The sequence below is a fragment of the Rhamphochromis longiceps genome, linkage group LG7, assembly GCF_057381845.1.
Source record: "Rhamphochromis longiceps isolate RC_006_pf linkage group LG7, R_longiceps_female_GT1.1, whole genome shotgun sequence".
NCBI lineage: Eukaryota > Metazoa > Chordata > Actinopteri > Cichliformes > Cichlidae > Rhamphochromis > Rhamphochromis longiceps.
The window spans coordinates 45,962,345-45,980,160 of NC_140563.1; the positions used below are offsets into that span (position 1 = coordinate 45,962,345).

General features: G+C 38.9%; 1 protein-coding gene and 1 long non-coding RNA gene across 4 annotated transcripts in view; one reads left to right on the forward strand and one right to left on the reverse strand.

Moving 5' to 3' along the window:
- The window catches only part of unc5cb (unc-5 netrin receptor Cb), a 140,171-nt gene that overhangs the window by 34,566 nt on the left and 87,789 nt on the right, over positions 1-17,816 (reverse strand). For all 3 annotated transcript variants that reach the window (XM_085413893.1, XM_085413892.1, XM_085413894.1), the window contains exon 5: positions 2,269-2,449. In XM_085413893.1, coding sequence (XP_085270019.1) covers positions 2,269-2,449 — 181 coding nt within the window. The remainder of the gene's footprint in view (positions 1-2,268; positions 2,450-17,816) is intronic.
- On the forward strand, positions 9,617-10,786 carry LOC146666079 (uncharacterized). The gene is made up of 2 exons (XR_014912423.1): positions 9,617-9,949; positions 10,538-10,786. It is a non-coding gene; the product is annotated as an uncharacterized LOC146666079 (long non-coding RNA).

Here is a 17,816-nt window from a genome sequence, read left to right on the forward strand (position 1 = left end):
CTCTCTCATCCATCTCTGTCAGCGACTAAATCCAGCACGGAGTGACATCAGGGCTTGTGGCTGAGAACAAGTCTGTGGCATTTCAGATGGTGGAACCAGGCCCCTTGGAGTCTCAGACCTTCAAATGTGACATGCTTATGAGTGAAGCCCAAAATATTGGACTCTGGGGGAAGACCCACATTTATTTACTGTCTGCTTTGTCTCCTCCATGAATAAAGGCTCTATCTTCTGTCTTTCGCGCCTCTTTTCTTCTTCTCTCCCTGCCATTTTCTTCTTATCAACTTACTGTTTCTAGTATCTTTGTCTGGGATTTTGCTGGAAACCTCTGGGATATAAACATGCTCCCTTTCCTTCTAATTTATATATCACTAGTATTAGGCATAGCCCTTATTCTCTAGGTTTTCTCACACTTCTTTGCAGGGAAATGTGTATACTTTCATGTACAGTAATATTGTACAATAGCACTGTCAACTTATGCTTCCCCTTTCCAAAAGAGACTTATTTCCAAAACAGCTGAACGACTGTGTAAAATGCAAAAGATTTGCAAAACTATTTTTGTTTCACATTGAACCAAATGTTTCCAACAGGTCTGAACCAAAGGCAGGCCAGTTTAGCACCTGGACTACAGACTTACTACAGACCCATATCCAAAACATGTACATACTGTTTAGCATCAACAATGCAGGTCACATATACCATGTGCACTAATGTTCCCCCCATACCATTTCTGATACTGATACTCTTAAGCTGTGCACCGGCCACAAGACCACCATCCTTCTCACCTTCAGCTCATCGCCCACAGGATGAGGCAGAGAGAAATCTGCAGCGTTTCTGGATCTTATTTTTATACCATTTGTTTTTATTTGCAGAGGTTTTCAGAAGTGTTTCTGAACTCAAGCTGTGTTTTCCACTTTTCCACTACAGAATCATATCTGGTGCCACATGAGCAGCCAAAGGACACAGCCATTCGATAACAATTTGCAGACTTTACCCTGGTGTGCTGAGATTTATCCAAATTCTCTGAATCCTTTAATGATATTACAGTATATACAACAAATGATACAATCCCCAAACTGAAACACTGCAGATTAACTGAACAGATTGTAAGAGGTTACTCCAGGGGGTCCTGATTCTCTTTTTAGCAGCATTAAACAACTGTTTTTTGTTGGCCTATCCAATATTTTGACATGTTCAGCTTTTTCTTTTAGATGAATATAGTGTTTAACTGATTTATAGGTCAGTGCAATCTCTTTCACACTTAAGACAGAGTCCCAGCCTTTTTAGGAAATCAGGGTATACACGAATGCTTGTGTAGTCCTCTTTGGAAAGGAAAAGGACAGGCTGACATCAAAGTGCTTTTTTGACACTTGGCTCTAATATACTCTGCTAGTAACATGAAATTCTTGAGGAGACACTTGTCTCACTGCCTTCCTATTATAATACTAACCATGCAGTAAGTCCAGGGAAGAGATAAGGGAACAGGATGAGAAAATTCTGGCTTTGAAGCTAAACTCTGATCTCATATGCACATCTGTATTTATACGCCACCTTCATTTAGAAATATGCATTACACTGTTCGTGCAAAGTGAATAAAATCTGTAAGCACTTCTGCACCTGAAAGAGGGCAGTTGTTTTATTATTCCCTTTTAGAGTTAAATTGGCAAAGCCATGAAAAGTTCTATCAAGCACAGGATGAACTCTGCTGGCCTCAGTTAAATGAGCTATCAAGCCAGTAGTCAGTTCTACAGAAAAAAAGAACAATGTCTGAGGTTCAAAGGAACATTTGCTTCACGTGTCATTTGTTCTGTCTTAAGTAGCCTCCAGCAGCTGTTGAAGTTTAACGTCAGAACCGTGCTGTGCAATAACAGTCATGTTAGCTGATGTTAGAGAGACAGTGCGCGAGGCTGCGTGAAACCACAGCAGGGGTCTCTTTAAGTACAGCTCAGCCACATCAGCACCTCTGCAGATCAAAAAAGAGAAAAAAAAACAAATCTTCCATTCCTTGCACACCTTCTGGCAGGAACAAAATGAGTGAATGTTACACGCTGCAGGAGAGAGAGAGGGGGAGATTTAAAGTATGCAGAGTGACTTTGAAATTTGTTTTTACTTTGAGCCGAGCTGAACTTCATAAAGGAAGTTTTCTCAACACCAGTGTCTCACTTTACTAATCAGCCGTGTGGTTGGTAAGAACAATGAGCTGGTCAGACACATGTAAACTACTTTGAATCGAATTGTATTAACGTGTAGAAAGGTAAGACTGTAGGTTACCATAGACAATAACTGTGGCAGTTGTGCTGCGTCTTTTCGCCACAATGTTCTTTGCCACACAGGTGTAGTTGGCCGTGTCAGAGAGGCGAGCCTGTTTAATAATGAGGTTGTGGTCGATGGTGATGTAGAAGTTTCTGTCGTCTGCAGGGTCGATAACCTCCTCGTTCTTAAGCCACTCCACCTACAAAAAAAACCAAACAAAGGAAATCAGGAATGTGAAAGTGAGAAAGAAAACTGCGAGCTTGGAGGCAACAGAAATGCATTTTTTTTTTTTTAAAAAAAGGAGGATGTGAAAGGAGATATAAGACAGTTTGACCTCATTAAATTGTACCAAAAATCAAAGTGAAGTGTTTAAACAGTGATGGTTTTTGTGTAGTTTCTGTCTAACCTCTCAAATAACTGTGAGTGCCAGGATTACTATGTTTACTCTGAGGTCCTGCTACAAAAAGTCAATAGCTATCATACTCTTTTTATTCTCCCCCTAGAACAAAGCGCCGCAGTAACAGCGGCGCTGTCAGACAACAGAGACAAGAAAACTCTCCAGAATTCCTCAGGCTGAGAAGCTCTCTGACCTTTTCTTTTGAGTTTCATTTTTCCAAATGAAACTGATATTGCACTCCAGGCACTATCGCGGAACAGAAGATCATTTGGAGGCTTTATTTGCTGTAATTCACCGAGATCCCTTTTCTCTCTTCAAGAAGAGAGAAAAGAAAAACATGTGCCGCCTCACAGTCCGCAGCCAGTTTGATTCAAAATATTTCCTGGTTCTCTGGTTTTCTTCAAAGAAACTGTCCAGTGATGAAGAGGCCTGGCAAACAGCTAACTTCCTGTGCATTGTGATAGCCCATGAGTAACAGGGCCTGATAAGAGATAAGACACCAAGGAGGACTACAGAGAAAGATAAGCAGGATGTTTATAAAGGGGCTTTCTCATGAGAGATAGAATATCGCAAAAAGTAGGGCAATAACCTGATATGAGACTGGCCAAGACAAAACAGTCACTGTTGTTTTTGAATTTCTTAGGCAACAACACAGAAACAGCATTTTGTGCTGTGAAAACGTAGAATACACTGGCCATTGTTGTAAGACCGGCATTGTTAGGAGTTTCTCAAAAGAGAATACAGACCCACTATGACATGCACTGGGATATCAGCATCACCGGCATCGCACCTCAGCAAGACTACCTGCTCTTTCTTTTTCTAGTTTTTGCTATGTAAAGTTTATCTTATCTTAAAATACAGACTTTAAATACTTCCTTTCACAGTTAATTCTCAGTAAACAAGTCCCAAATTGTTGCATACAACACATCAACAGGCACTTATCCCCATCACACACTTACATTGGAAAAAAGATGGGGTTTAAAACACAATATCAACTGAGCATTTCAGTGAACCACTGTAAGCTTAATGTATATTCACTGTTCATTTGGTGCTTATGAATTTCTTCCTCTATAAACACGTATCAGTCGAATCAATCTCACAGAGCCACGAGGGACGCAGTTCCATCACTTGCCGTCTATTAAATATAACTAAACATTTCTCTCCCTTGAGAACAAAGTGCAGCATGACAGACTGTATATTGCAATATATAGGAGATAGATCATTCACAGATACATCATTATTTAAAAAATAATAATTTCTGCAAGGAACTCATGCAAAAAGAAATGTTTTATGTTAACCTAGTTCATTAGACTTCTGTCTAGATCATTAATAAAAACAGAGTTTACATATACATATACACACGCACACACTTATCCAGCAGGGTAACACATCATGTCATTCAGATCCATTCATGTGTTCACTCTATTCAAATGTCCTTTACAATCACCAGATCTCAATCCAATAGATCACCTTTGCAATGTGGTAGAACAGCAGATTTACATCATGGATGTACAGCTGCTGAATCTGCAGGAACTGTGCAAGAATTAGGACAGATTGAGGGTAAAAAGGGGTCCAATCTGGTACTAGCAAGGTGTACCTAATCAAGTGGCTGGTGAGTGTTTATAGTTAGTTGTTTCCTGCTATTGAGCTGTCTTCTTTAAATTATTTTGACAGCAGCTCAGGTGTCAGTCAGACATCTTCTACAAAGTTTCTCTTATTTTATACCGACACAACTAAGTCACATATGCTGTGTACATTACCACGATTTCACTACAAAGAAGGCAATAACAAACTGTAACTGTAAAAATATAACAAGAAGGTTTATATTCTATACATATGTATAGAATTCTACGTATATTTATATATGTAGAACTGACTAATTTAAGTGCAGGCATCAGGAGAGTTACTGAGTACGGGTCCCATACATTTTCTGTACATGTGTGTGTCACCCTCAGTCTTTAATAATGAATAAAACATTTCGAGCACTACCAGAAAGAAGGACCCCTATGTTCAGAGAACAAAGATTTGACAGTGATCTGATTGCCACTTTTTGTCTTTTGTTCCCACACACAAGCAATACCAAAAGCAAACAATCTAATGATGCAAACAGGAGAAACAATGGCTGTTTTTTTTTTCGTTGTTGTTGTTGTTTTTGACATAAATATTTTCTCTTTTGGTGCCTGCATCAGTGTGTGTTGGGCACAGGGAATTAAAAAGTGAAAGGTCTCTTCTTAGAATAGAGATTGACAGTTGATACAAAGAGGTGGTTATCCAATTTTGCACCAATCACAGAGGCTGCCTCTTCAAATTTGCTGTGTTCAGATGTCAAGAGCACTTTTATATGAGAAGGTAATTAAAAATTGAACAAAAGCGCTTTTCAGTGCAGATGGAGGGGTGGGAGGGAGACAGAGTGACAAGAAATATAAAGTGGTAGAAACTCATGTCAAAAGGGGGAAACGTGTGAGAGAGCTAAACTGAACAATGGTTCACCGATTATTTTGTACTGACTATATTTAGGACTCATTTATAAAAGGTTGTTTGGCTACAGGGCTGTGACTGATGGTTTCTTTGTCAGGCAACTGATAATGCTCCGGACATTCGAAAAGATCACAAAAGTTTTAGACTTGGCTGAAAATGCATGTTTAATGTTGTTGGTTTTTTGGTTTTTTTTTAATTGAGGTTTGCTGCTGACAGGTAGCTTAAGCAGGTTTTATTATCAAACTTCTTAAAAGTAAAAGCAGCAAATTTGCACATTTAAAGGATGAAACCATTATTTTTTGGCATGTTCCTTCATGTGATAGGGTTTCTTTGTACAATATCACATATGCTCCGTTAATTTGAAACGTACTTTGAACAGGTAAAGCTACATGTTGCAGAAGAAGATTAGGGCCACTGAAATTCATACACACACACAGTCACACACACACACACACACACACACATAAATTTTGTAAAATTCAAAGTGCAACATGCAAGCATCAAAAACTGTAATATTGTGTATGTATATGTATAGTGTGTATTGTGTAATATTGTGTGTAAGTTGTATATGTCGTGAAAGAATACTTTTAGCATGACCTGTGCTTTTTCAGGTGGAAGTGTTTTTACAGACTCTTCTTTGCAGACTGTCTGTTTATGCATATGTGGTGTAATAAGTGTGGCGTATCAGGTGACCCTGAATCCTTCCTCAGTTATGTTACAATAGGCGTAGGCTGCTGGGGGCTTCTCATCATGCACTGGGTGTTTCTCCTTCACTCACCTTTTTTCACTTACTATGTGTTTGTTTATATGTATATCATTAGTTATTATTAATCTCTGGCTCAGCTCAACAGTGCATCTTTTGTCCTGTGTCCCTCTTTTCCTTCCCACTGGTGACAAGTTCTTGCTCATAGGGTGTCATCTGATTGTTGGAGATTTCTCTGTATCATTATAGGTTCTTTACCTTACAATAATACAGTGCCTTGAGGCAACTACTGTTGTGAATTGGCGTTATATAGATAAACCTGAACTGAACAGAATCCCAATCACAGCACGGCATACTTCTGTATGATCTAATCTAGTACCAGTCTTTAAAGGAACTAAGCTACACAGTCTGTATACTAATTGCATATGTGCAGAAAACTTCATGTCACATTGAACTTGTTCAGGTTTCTTTCATGCCAACAGATTCAAAAGACATAAACACAGATACACAAAGTTATACACACACATCCAAATGCTCACGCTCACAGCTCGTTAGCGTCTGATTGGCAGTAAAACATCCGGAGAGGTAATTGGCACATTTCTTGTCATTAACGAAAGGAAATTGCCACATGTCAGCTGCCATAAAGAAAAAGCCTGTCTGGCTGAAGACAGCCAAGTGACACACAGTGAGAGAGTGAGCGAGAGAGGGAAAGTGAGTGTAGGGTGGGGGGGCACGTAGAACTAGGAATGGAGGGGGACAGGTAAATGAGAGATGGTAAGACAAAGAGGAGAAAGACAGATGAGTGAGAAGGAGAGCAGGTGCACATCCAGGAGGGCAGTCACTAGTGTTCCAAAATATATCTAATACATCATCACCGAGAGGCAAGGACGGACAAGAAAGAAGAAAGATGGACGATTGGGGGGAAAATGTTACAAACAAGTGACTTTGGCTTGAAGAAAGGAAGATTTAAGATGAACGAGAAGGGACAAAGTCTAAAGCATGAGGTTAACAAAGAAAAATCACATCGATATTCACAGATCAACATACTGAATTGTATTTACACAAATAATACGGATCGATTAAGAAAATTAAAGACATTGAAGCCAATAAAAGTCCATTGACTTCTTGTGCACGGACTAGACTAAATTATTTCAGAGGTGGGATCATCTGAAGTTTGCAAATCTCGTGCAAATATAAAATGCTGGGTTATTCCACTGGAAAGACAAATTTGTTCAAGAAATGTAGCTTGTAGAAATTTGCATGGAACAAATGAAATGGTGAATTGGTCAGTTTTTGATTAATTTAATGTATTTTTTAGCCTTTACTTAAGACAGATAGAGGAGAGAAGACGGTAAAGCAGGCCAAAGGCATGCAGTAAATGGCCTTGGAGCAGATTTGAACCAAGGCCTCAGCAACTGCTTTAAAGTACATGGGTTACCTGTTCAATCAGATGAATTATACCAGAACCCTTTATTTCATTTTTAAATGAAAATCGCAGAAAACGTATTTATAAACCACACCGTGATAATGTCACATGAAGATGCAAACACAAAAAGCTAGGTTTGTATACTAACGTTTGTTCCCATTATTACTGAAAAATAAAGAGTTCATGGAAGGTTTTTTACGCAATAAGTTGTTTGGGGCAGAGTATTAGACATTGAGAACCAAAAGTTTGTTGCACTGGTAAACACTGGAGGATGAGCTCATGCTGAGCTGCTCTTGGTATCAAAGCATGCAAATGTTTGAGAAGTTTCGTGAACCACAGTGCCACCTTATGGCATTAAGAAAGTGCAGTCAGTGGTAGTGGGGCATGGCAGAGCACATGGTGTGACTAGCTTGTTCTGCTATGGATGATGGGTTTATGTTGTTGCCTTGGAAACTGTCCGTGAGTATTCTCAGTTATTGTGTTTTAAATGTTGGTACAATGACATTTTAAGTTTGGTCAAATTTAACTGAAGCCAAATAACTGATTTTGGTATGGAGTGACTCTATATCCTTTTGCATTCCTGTCAGTGTTAGGGCTTTACACAAAGTGGAGTCACAGTAATGTTAGTATGGGTTTATGCTTTTCTGCAGTTTTACTCATGAAAAGCTTTAATAAAGTCAAGAAAAGTTACACCTTGTTTTATATTGGAAAGGTTCATGAGCTTTGAAGATGGAGTCTCATCACAAGGAGGGACTGAAGGGTGTACTCCCCTCAGATAGGCTACAGCCCCTAATTTTGATAGAGTAAGATAAGCAGCTAAAGAATAATGAGTGGAATTTGATGTGATAAAACAGACAGCAGTATTCTTCACAGAATCGGTGAGAATCTACTCAACACGTGAAGTCTCCACTAAAGATGCAGTTCTCCAGGAAGGAACATACCTGATGTTTAATTTCTGCTTTTGTACATCCATCCATCCATCCAACCACCCACTCATCCATCCATCATTGAAACATCTATCCATCCATCCACTCATCCATGCATCCAACATAATTTGTTTTTTTAGCACGACCACTTGGGGTCAGCAGACATGAGCGCTAAACAAGACTGACATATTGAGATCTCATGGAGTTCATAAGGTAAACCTTTACAGTGTTTTATAGCTGCTAAATGCATTGATATGTTGCGTTATTTTATTTTACATGTAACTCCACGACCTTAGCCTGAATGTCTAAAATCAAAACTTAATAAATGGAGCTGTAGCCCCTCGGTGCACCATTAGTTTTGCTCTCAGTGAGGCATAGCTCTATTTTGAATGACTACCCAGGTGGCCTACGTCCTTTAAACCACCCAGCTTTCAAATAAGAGTGCAGCTTCGGTGCGCCTCCACTGTCACTTCTTCTCCCACTAGCAAACATTACTGGCTGAAGACCTGGTTAGAGCAGCAATGTAGGAGTAGCCACTGAGTGTGATGTTTCTGCCTGGGTGTGCCAGCAAAACACTAATTAGCCCAATAGACAGAACACACTGTACAGAGACCTGCCATCTTCAGAAGTTTTCTGATGACTCTGCGGTGGTTGGATGCATCAGCAGGGATGATGAGACAGAGTACCGGGCTGTGGTCGACTCCTTTGTCACGTGGTGTGAGCAGAATCATCTGCAGCTCAACGTGGCAAAGACCAAGGAACTGATCGTGGACTTCAGGAAGACCAGGAAACACTTGACCCCTGTTTCAATCCAGGGGGTCAGTGTTGACATTGTGGAGGACTATAAATACCTTGGAGTACACATTGACAATAAACTGGACTGGGCTAAAAACACCACAGCACTTTACAGGAAGGGCCAGAGTCGTCTCTATTTTTTGAGGCGACTGAGGTCCTTCAAGATCTGCCAGAAAATGCTGAGGATTTTCTATGAGTCTGTGGTGGCCAGTGCGATCCTCTATGCTGTTGCATGCTGGGGGAGCAGGCTGAGGGTCGCAGATGCCAACAGACTTAATAAACTGATCCGTAAGGCCAGCAATGTTGTGGGGATGGAGCTGGACTCCCTCAAGGTGGTGTCGGAGAGGCGGATGCTGTCCAAGATAAAGACAATGTTGGATAACACCTCCCACCCACTCCATGACATGTTGGTCAGTCACAGGAGCTCGTTCAGTGAGAGACTGAGATTACCGAAAAGCACCACTGAACGACACAGGAAATCATTCCTGCCTGTGGCCATCTCCCTGTACAACGCATCCACTTAACACACTGTTTGCTGCTACAACTACACATGTTTCTTTTCCAAATATTTATTTATAAGTGACTTATGTATGTATGTATGTATATATATGTATATATTGTACTATTCTTACACAGCAAATTCAAAAGTGTTAAATTTTTTGGTGTTAATAGTCTCCTTGCAAAAGTAGAGTTAATTTTACTCTAAGCAGAGTCACATTCTTTTAATGTAACTCTGAGGTGTAAAATGATAGTAGTTAAAATCGAGTGTTAAAAATGAGTGTTTCTCTGTCAAATCTGGAGGTGTTACAATGGAAACATTAACTCTTGACCTCTTAACTCTGAACTCCTAGAGGGGCTATGACACCAACAGAGTAAATTCGCAGACTCCGCCCCCAGCACGGCTCCAATCGAAGCTGAAGTGAAGCCGTTTCAGAACATTTTGCTCTACATATTTGAGTTGTTTGCCATGCTTGGTAAGTCATTTTTTCAAAGATTGTTTCAATTGTTATTAGCCTTTACTTCTGTGGCTCTTTGGAGTTGAGACAAAGCTGTGTGAAAGGCATTAGCCACGTTGCTCGCTGATAGCATAATATTCTGTTTTAGCTAGCTGAAAGGTATTGTTTGCGGGCAAATACCACAGCCTTGAAAAAAGCTTGCATGTGAATTTTCAGTCAAACGTTTGGTCAAATACACCTAAAACAATGTCTAGAATGTGAAATGTTGGTATAATGGTGCTACTTGAAGCCTGAAAACGATCGCCCATAAAAAAAAACAAAAAACGAGCAAACAGCAGTAGCAGGCGTCCTGACTGGATTCTAAGTTAGCATCGATCCCTCCAGAGTTTTGTGCACACGGTTTAGGTAAAAATGAAAAAGGTTGAGGTTTTACATTTAGTTCAGTATTACCTGTTGCCTGTGTCCTTGTCTTTTGGGAAAATGCTTTACACAAGTAATGGCTCAAAGAGGATTCCTTTTTTTTTTTTTTTACTGTGCTGCAATTGTTTACTGGATTATTTGTGCCATTAATTAGTGTCAACTAATTTTTATTCAATCTCCGCACAGGATATGCTTGTGAAGATGGAATATGGGGGAGAGCAGAAGTGCGTTGAAGTTCCACAAAGGGATGAATGAAGGACATGCATATTGTATTGAAGAAATAAGTGATGAGAATGCTGTTATTTGCATTTACCATGTCAGACCTTTTGATAAACAAAATTCTAATGAAAGTGAGAACATGTACACTGTTACATCTTTCAGAAAATGTTTTGAAATTGTGGTGCACAGTTCAGAATAAATGTTTTTCAAAAACCATTGCATCTTTTTAGTAAATGTTTATTTCCAAAAGAAATTTCTAGAAGTTCAGAACAGTAAAATTCCCGCTTTTTAGAATGAATTAGAAGATAACTCTTACGTAGTTAAACTAAAATACTCTTTGAGAGTTAATATATAAACTCTTAACACCAAGTGTTAAATTATCAACTCCAGACAGATTTGGTGTTTAACACTAAATCAGAGTTAACGTACCAACTCTCCAAAAAGAGTTAAATTAACACTCTCTGGTGTGGACCCATATAGACACTTTAATAGTGTTGAAATCAAATCCGACAGTGTTAATTTGGACATGCTGGATTTGCTGTGTAGTTAGCGTATTGTCTGTCTTGTCTTAATGTTGGTTTAAAATGGAGCACTGTAACAAAAAATAATTTCCCCCAGGGATCAATAAAGTATTCTGATTCTGATTCTGATACAATCCTCTCACTTGTTAAGAACCACTGCAAAGCAAAACCATTCATTACTCATCGCTGTTGTGTCAGAAATAGAGTGTACAGAAGAGTGTGGGGGTGGAAAGGGGTGTGAAAATAAAGAACGGGGAGAGAAAAAAAATATTCCACAGCAAAGTGCAAGACTTCTACGGAGAAGTCATTATGAGCTCTTCTGCTTTTCCACATGCACTATAACTATCTATCAGATGTAATTTATTCATTTCCCTTTTTTCACAGTATATATCCGCTCCAGGCTTGAATGACACACCTGGAGAATGAGCCACTAAAGGTTATAAACTGATTATTCAATCATTCACTTACAGACAACAAGCCATATGCTCTGCATCTGCCTGCATGACAAGTATGGAAATGTGAGCTGTATAAATATTAACAAGCCCAAATGCTCAAACGTGTGATATCTTGAGATGTGATGGGAAAAATGTTAGTGTGAGCGTTAATGCCGGTATTGCTTGTTGTAGCCGAACCAGTATATTTGTCTGTGAGGGTGTTTGTGGAGGAGCTGGAATGGGACAGGTTAGGGAGGAGGAGGAGAGAGGGCAAATTTAGATAACAGTAGTGGAGTTGGAGCGGTTACTACTGTAGGTGTCCATAGAGGAGATGGATCGCTAAGACTCGAGCCAGGAATAATGACCTCTCCCAGTTCATTTCCACCTTTAGTTCTCCTCTACAGTCTGCTGAGGGAACACAGGCATTTCTTAAACTGGCTCCAAGGATAGCGAGGCACTGCTTACTCTGTTTTCCCCTTTCCCAGTACATTTACCTCATACGTGTGGCAAAACGATACTCTTTTACCAATGTGTGTTTGTTGGGAAACTACCTTAAGAATCCATAGTTTAAAAATGTCTCTATAAATCCTCCTTCTGTCACTAAATGGATGATTAAATTCTGACAGTGATGATGTGATTATGGGATTTCTGCCAATACTTTTTTTTTTTTTAATAAATTCACCACATGTGGGTGGATAAGTGCAAGTTGGCTATTGAGAGGCATGGCACACATGTTATTTCATTAGAATTTTTAAATAACAACCTAACACAAACCATTACTGAGGCTCTGGCTTTCCCAGTCAGAGAACTGTTTAATACACTCTCTGCATTCAGTGCTTGGTTTCCCTGAGACTGCCCTGACTTTTAACAAAGCTTAGATGATAACTCCATCAAGGGAGAGGGTTTCTTTGCTGCTCAAGAGGTCAGATCTCACTTGGTATACAGAATGCAACCTTCAGGAATATGAATAAACTGAAACAGCACAAGCCCAGTGCAAACAGCTTAAAAGCGGTAAGGAGGTTTTTGGTTTTTTTTAGGTGATACAGAAATAATTTTCCCACCAAATAAAAACAGTCGCACTATGTTGTATTCTTTGCTTGGGAAAATGTGTGGTTTTAGTTATTCTTTTACTATATGATCTGTAACAAACGTTATTTGTTTGCTAAAAAAGGGCTTGTGAAAAATATGCTTCCAGATGGCCAAAGTTTCAAAATCTTACAAATGGCGAGTGGGACTTTAATACATAATGTTGGTTTGGTTTTGTCTTCCAGAATCCGTTTCTTGCATGCAGATTAAAGTAAACAATGTCTTAAGGGGCGTTCACACAGGAAGCGATTTGATTCGCTCGTCATGTTTTGCTTTTTTGTTTGGTTGTTTGTTTATGGTCAGTTGCTCGCGGACATGGCCATAGCAATTCTCTGATTCATTTGCCATCCAGTCATACCACTTGTAGCCTTTATTCTTACCAGCAGCTGCTTCAGTTGCTCGCAAGTCGAGAAGAGTTTAACTCGGGACTCACCCACTTCATGTTGGCAGTGGTTATTTCACCTGTCATCATAATGTTGCTAAATGTCACTTTCTATGATCTCTGGTAAGAACGTTGCTGCAAATTGCTTCCGGTGGACGAGATGCTGGACTGCTAGGATATCAGCTGACACAAGCACGGTTGGTTACCGAAGAGCACTTATAGACTTTAAAAGTGCATCAGAGAGACACATGGGCACCTGCTAATTATTTCAAGAAAGTAATATTCAAATAGAGTTCCCCCACAAAAACTGGAGCACAGTCCCTTTGGATGAGCTGTTAATACAATTAAGCAATCCACTTAGTGATTCAAATGAGCAACTACTGGCTACAGCTGCTGTGTCAGCATCCACCTGTCACTAAAAGCAGCCACAACTATAATAATGTATAACTAATCTTTAATATAAGTGGGTGAGTTGTAGAATACATTCATGGATGGATGCTGTTCATTTAATTATGGAAGTCTATGGGGTCAGTGATTCTACAAGTTCTTCTGTCTTTACTATACAGATAGATTCCACATGCTGTTGCTTGTTATGAAACTGTACTTTATGATCCACATCATTTTTAGAATTAACTTACTCGGTGACCTCTTATACCGCAAAAAGAGACACAGAAATATTTTCTGATAGAATAAAGTCACTCACAACACCTTTATATTGATCAGAGACCCAAAATACTTCCCTCACTGTAACACAACCACCACACACTGTTACTATAGGGAGCAGGGATTCAATTTTTTTTTCTACAACAGTTTCTTTCCTTTCTCAGCAGAAGTCTGACTTAATATATGCAGGGAAAATCATCTTCAGAATGAAATACATTTGACAAATAAACCTTACCCACCCAACAGTAGAAAGGGCTGTGCGGGCAGCAGACCTCACAAATGCGGGGCTACTAGGATTAATCGCAGTCTTTTCACGGGAAACCTGCAATGATTGACAGGTGAGTGCCTGAAGGGCAATCTTTAGTTGGTTGTCACAGGGATTTAGACTGGCCTTGTGACTCTTTCTTCCCATGGGTTACCTTAATGAAAATGCCCTCCCTGTTCCACTGGGCACTAAAGTGTTTTTCTCTTGACATTCTTGGCACTCTCATAACGCAACTATGCAGCATTTTTACAGCAGTAAAAGCACTCAGCTATTTTCTGACAAGGTGAACATATGGGCAACCGGTCGCAGCATGCCTTCATATCACTAATTAAGTAAAAGTGGGCTAAAAAAAACACTAATCGCTTACATGCTCTATGTGTAAAATGGGGTTGATGATGAAGCTTGATAAGTGCCAGATATAAGAACTATACTGGATTTTATATAATAATGAAGCATTTTGAACATATTTTTAAATTAGCAATGACATCTGTCATGAACTGAAACGGATTGAATTTTGTGTCTCAGCTGTTTTAATTCATCTGCATTAGTTTTCTCCCCTCTCTGGATGAGAAAGTGTGAAGTAAAGATCTTTGTGTTTCCCATCTTTCTTCTTACTAAGCCAATGGACTTAATCATGGCAGCAGGGCCCATACCCTGCAGAGCATCAATGACTCGTTACCCGTGATAACACGGCAGGACCCCGACCGACTGAGGAGATGCCTGAATTAAAATCCTGCTTCCATGGAAATAGGCACAGTGCCTCCCGGTCCTGCGTAACCTCTGAACTCTTGTCTTTGTCTCAGGACTGTGACAAGCGCTCCGAAATGGAGACGGAGGGAATGGGCGAAGAAAAGAAACAATTCTTTTTGCTGTCGAGTTTATAAGGCTGCCACATATTAAGTATAAAAAGAGGCCGCTGCTGCTTGTCGAGAGGTCCTTTAGATGTGGATGAAAGAGCCTCCTGAGGGTTTTCAAAGGGAAGGATCTGCATTGAGCTGGTGAGAAGCTCTCAGTTCCCATCTTTACCTTTATTACTATAACTACGGATAGCACTCAGCCACTAAGCTGATATAACAGTGAAACAGTGCACAGAGCCTTTGTGCCAAATCACTCCGATTCTACTGTTCCTAGAATAGCCTCAACAGTTAGATTTTCCTTCTGCTCTTCATTAAGTACATATCAAATATTCATGGCTATGGAAAGGTGTAACAATGACTTTAAGGGAGCCTGTTGAGTGTCTAATTTATTCAGACCATACAAGACATTCAGATGACTTAATCCCTGTGCTATTCCAGAAACCCAACTCGCTGTATTTCAGCTCTCAAAGGCCAAAGTTCCATTGGTAATGGTCACAGGGAGAGCCAAGATAAATGCCTGCTGCTTGTTTTCTTTGTGTGTGCAAAACTGCGTGTGTGTGTGTGTGTGTGTGTGTGTGTGTGTGTGTGTGTGTGTGTGTGCGTGTGTGTGTGTGTGTGTGTGTGTGTGTGTATTCCACAACTAATTGTGCTTCAGTAAAAATAAGTTAAGTAAACATGAAAATGGCTTAGATTGAACTTCAAGTACCAAAACCTCTGAGATGTTTCATGTGTTTTTTATGAAAACTTGCTGCATCATCACAGAAGCAATCCAAGCTATTCAGCATAATGTTTAGTTTTCAGGGCAACAGCCCACGCAGAAAGCCAAGAAAAACTCAAAACCACTTAAAAAGAATCACAGGATGTCATTACTATGGTAAACCATCATGACAGCTTATAATGTAAATCATCTGAAAAAGTGGGAAGACAAAGACGAACCAGGAGATAGATAATAGCTCGCATCAAACAGTGCAGTTCTTTGTAATCTGAGATCAAAACTAATTAGGATTGACTTACTTTGATTCTGCAAAATGTGGGCTTCTTTCTTCTTTGAATGTGCAAGTATGTATTTGGTTGGGAGGACGCTGAAATACTTTGGTAACTAACCGTTTCAAACAGCTGAAACACTTTTGGCATTATAGCTGATCTCGACAGAACGCCTTTTTGAAAGCTTAACTAAAACTATTCACCTTGAAGTAACACAAACTATCAGTGCTTTCAGTTCTAATGACAGCTCAGAATCTTTTCTAAAGCGAAACAACAGAGCAATATGTTACTACCTGTGGAACAATGTTTTTAGACACCAATCAACAGTAGCAATAGACAAGGTTATTACAGTTAAGTAAAAGTTAACCGGTAAAAAAACTACACACAGAAAATAACAAAATCTAGCAAGAACAATATTATGCACTTAAGATAATAATATACTACATTGACAAAGTTACTGTTTTATCTACACATTAAACATAGAGAAGCTGCTGGGTCATCGAAACCCATGTCACAAAGCTCCCGGTGAACAGTTTTTGTGCTGATGTTAATGCAAGAGGAGGTTTGGAGCAGTTATTGAGTCAGCAGACTGTTGGTGAATCACGCATTATGTTCCTCAACACTCGGCAATCCTGCTCTGTAACTTTAAATGGTCTTCCATCTTGTGACTGTGGTTCCTAAATGCTTCCACTTCCACTAGCAGGTAAGACATTTCCAAACCTGACCTGTTGCAATGGTAGCATCCCATAACAGCAAAATCTTCAGTGACCTCTTTATAGAATGACCCATTATTTTTTAAAAGGAAGACTGCTTACCTAGTTACTTGATTTTACACACCTGTGGTAATGGGACTGAAAACACCCCAATCTGTAGACCAGTGCTTGTTTGTATATTGTATATGTATGTGTAGGAAATGTCCCACTTTGTTAGTTTTAGTCTGTTAACACAACCAGCTTTGGGTGGCTTTACTTCATCTTACGTGAAACTGGGGTGTCTACGTGAGTGTGATCTAAGTGTTTATACTGTAATGCCTCCTGTGTGTGTCTTAAATTTCCCTCTGAAATAAATCCATCTATGCTCTTTCTCTACTACTTTTGGAGGCTGTGGCTTATCCCAGTAGTCATTGGATGAAGGAAACTAGCAGAAACTAACACTGAAAAAAATAAGTAGATAAACTAAAGCCGAACACTTTTGAGCAGTCAAAACTGAAACATGCAAATATTTAAAATGAAACCAAACTGTAAAAGAAAAACTGCTAAATAAAACAAATATGCAGAGCCATGTATACAGAAGAAACTGAAAGTAGATTAAAAACTATTTAAAAATCAAGACAATAAGAAGATGATGAGTGTATTTTGTAATACATAATGAATGAAATGCTAGATTTTCTTTAATATATACATATATATACACATATATATATACACATATATATACATATATATACACACATATATATATACATATATATACACACATATATATATACATATATATACACACATATATATATACATATATATACACACATATATACATACATACATATATATATACATATACACATATACATATATATACACATATATACATATACATATATACATATATACATACATACATATATGTATATATACATACATACATACATATATATATGTATATATACATACATACATACATATATATATGTATATATACATACATACATACATATATATACATATATATATATATATATATATATATATATATATATATATATATATACATATATATATATATACACATACATATATATATATACATATATATATATATACACATACATATTAGGGGTGCAACGATATTCGTATCGATATTGAACCGTTCGATACAGTGCTTTCGGTTCGGTACGCATATGTATCGAACAATACAACATTTGTAATTTATTTTATCAACTTTCCTTCTGACGATGCTGTCTGTGTTGAGCGCTCAGTGAATCTGCGTTCGACTACTCCGCCTAGGCTGCACTGTCGAGCGCAGATCCACTGAGCGCTCAAAACAGACAGCAT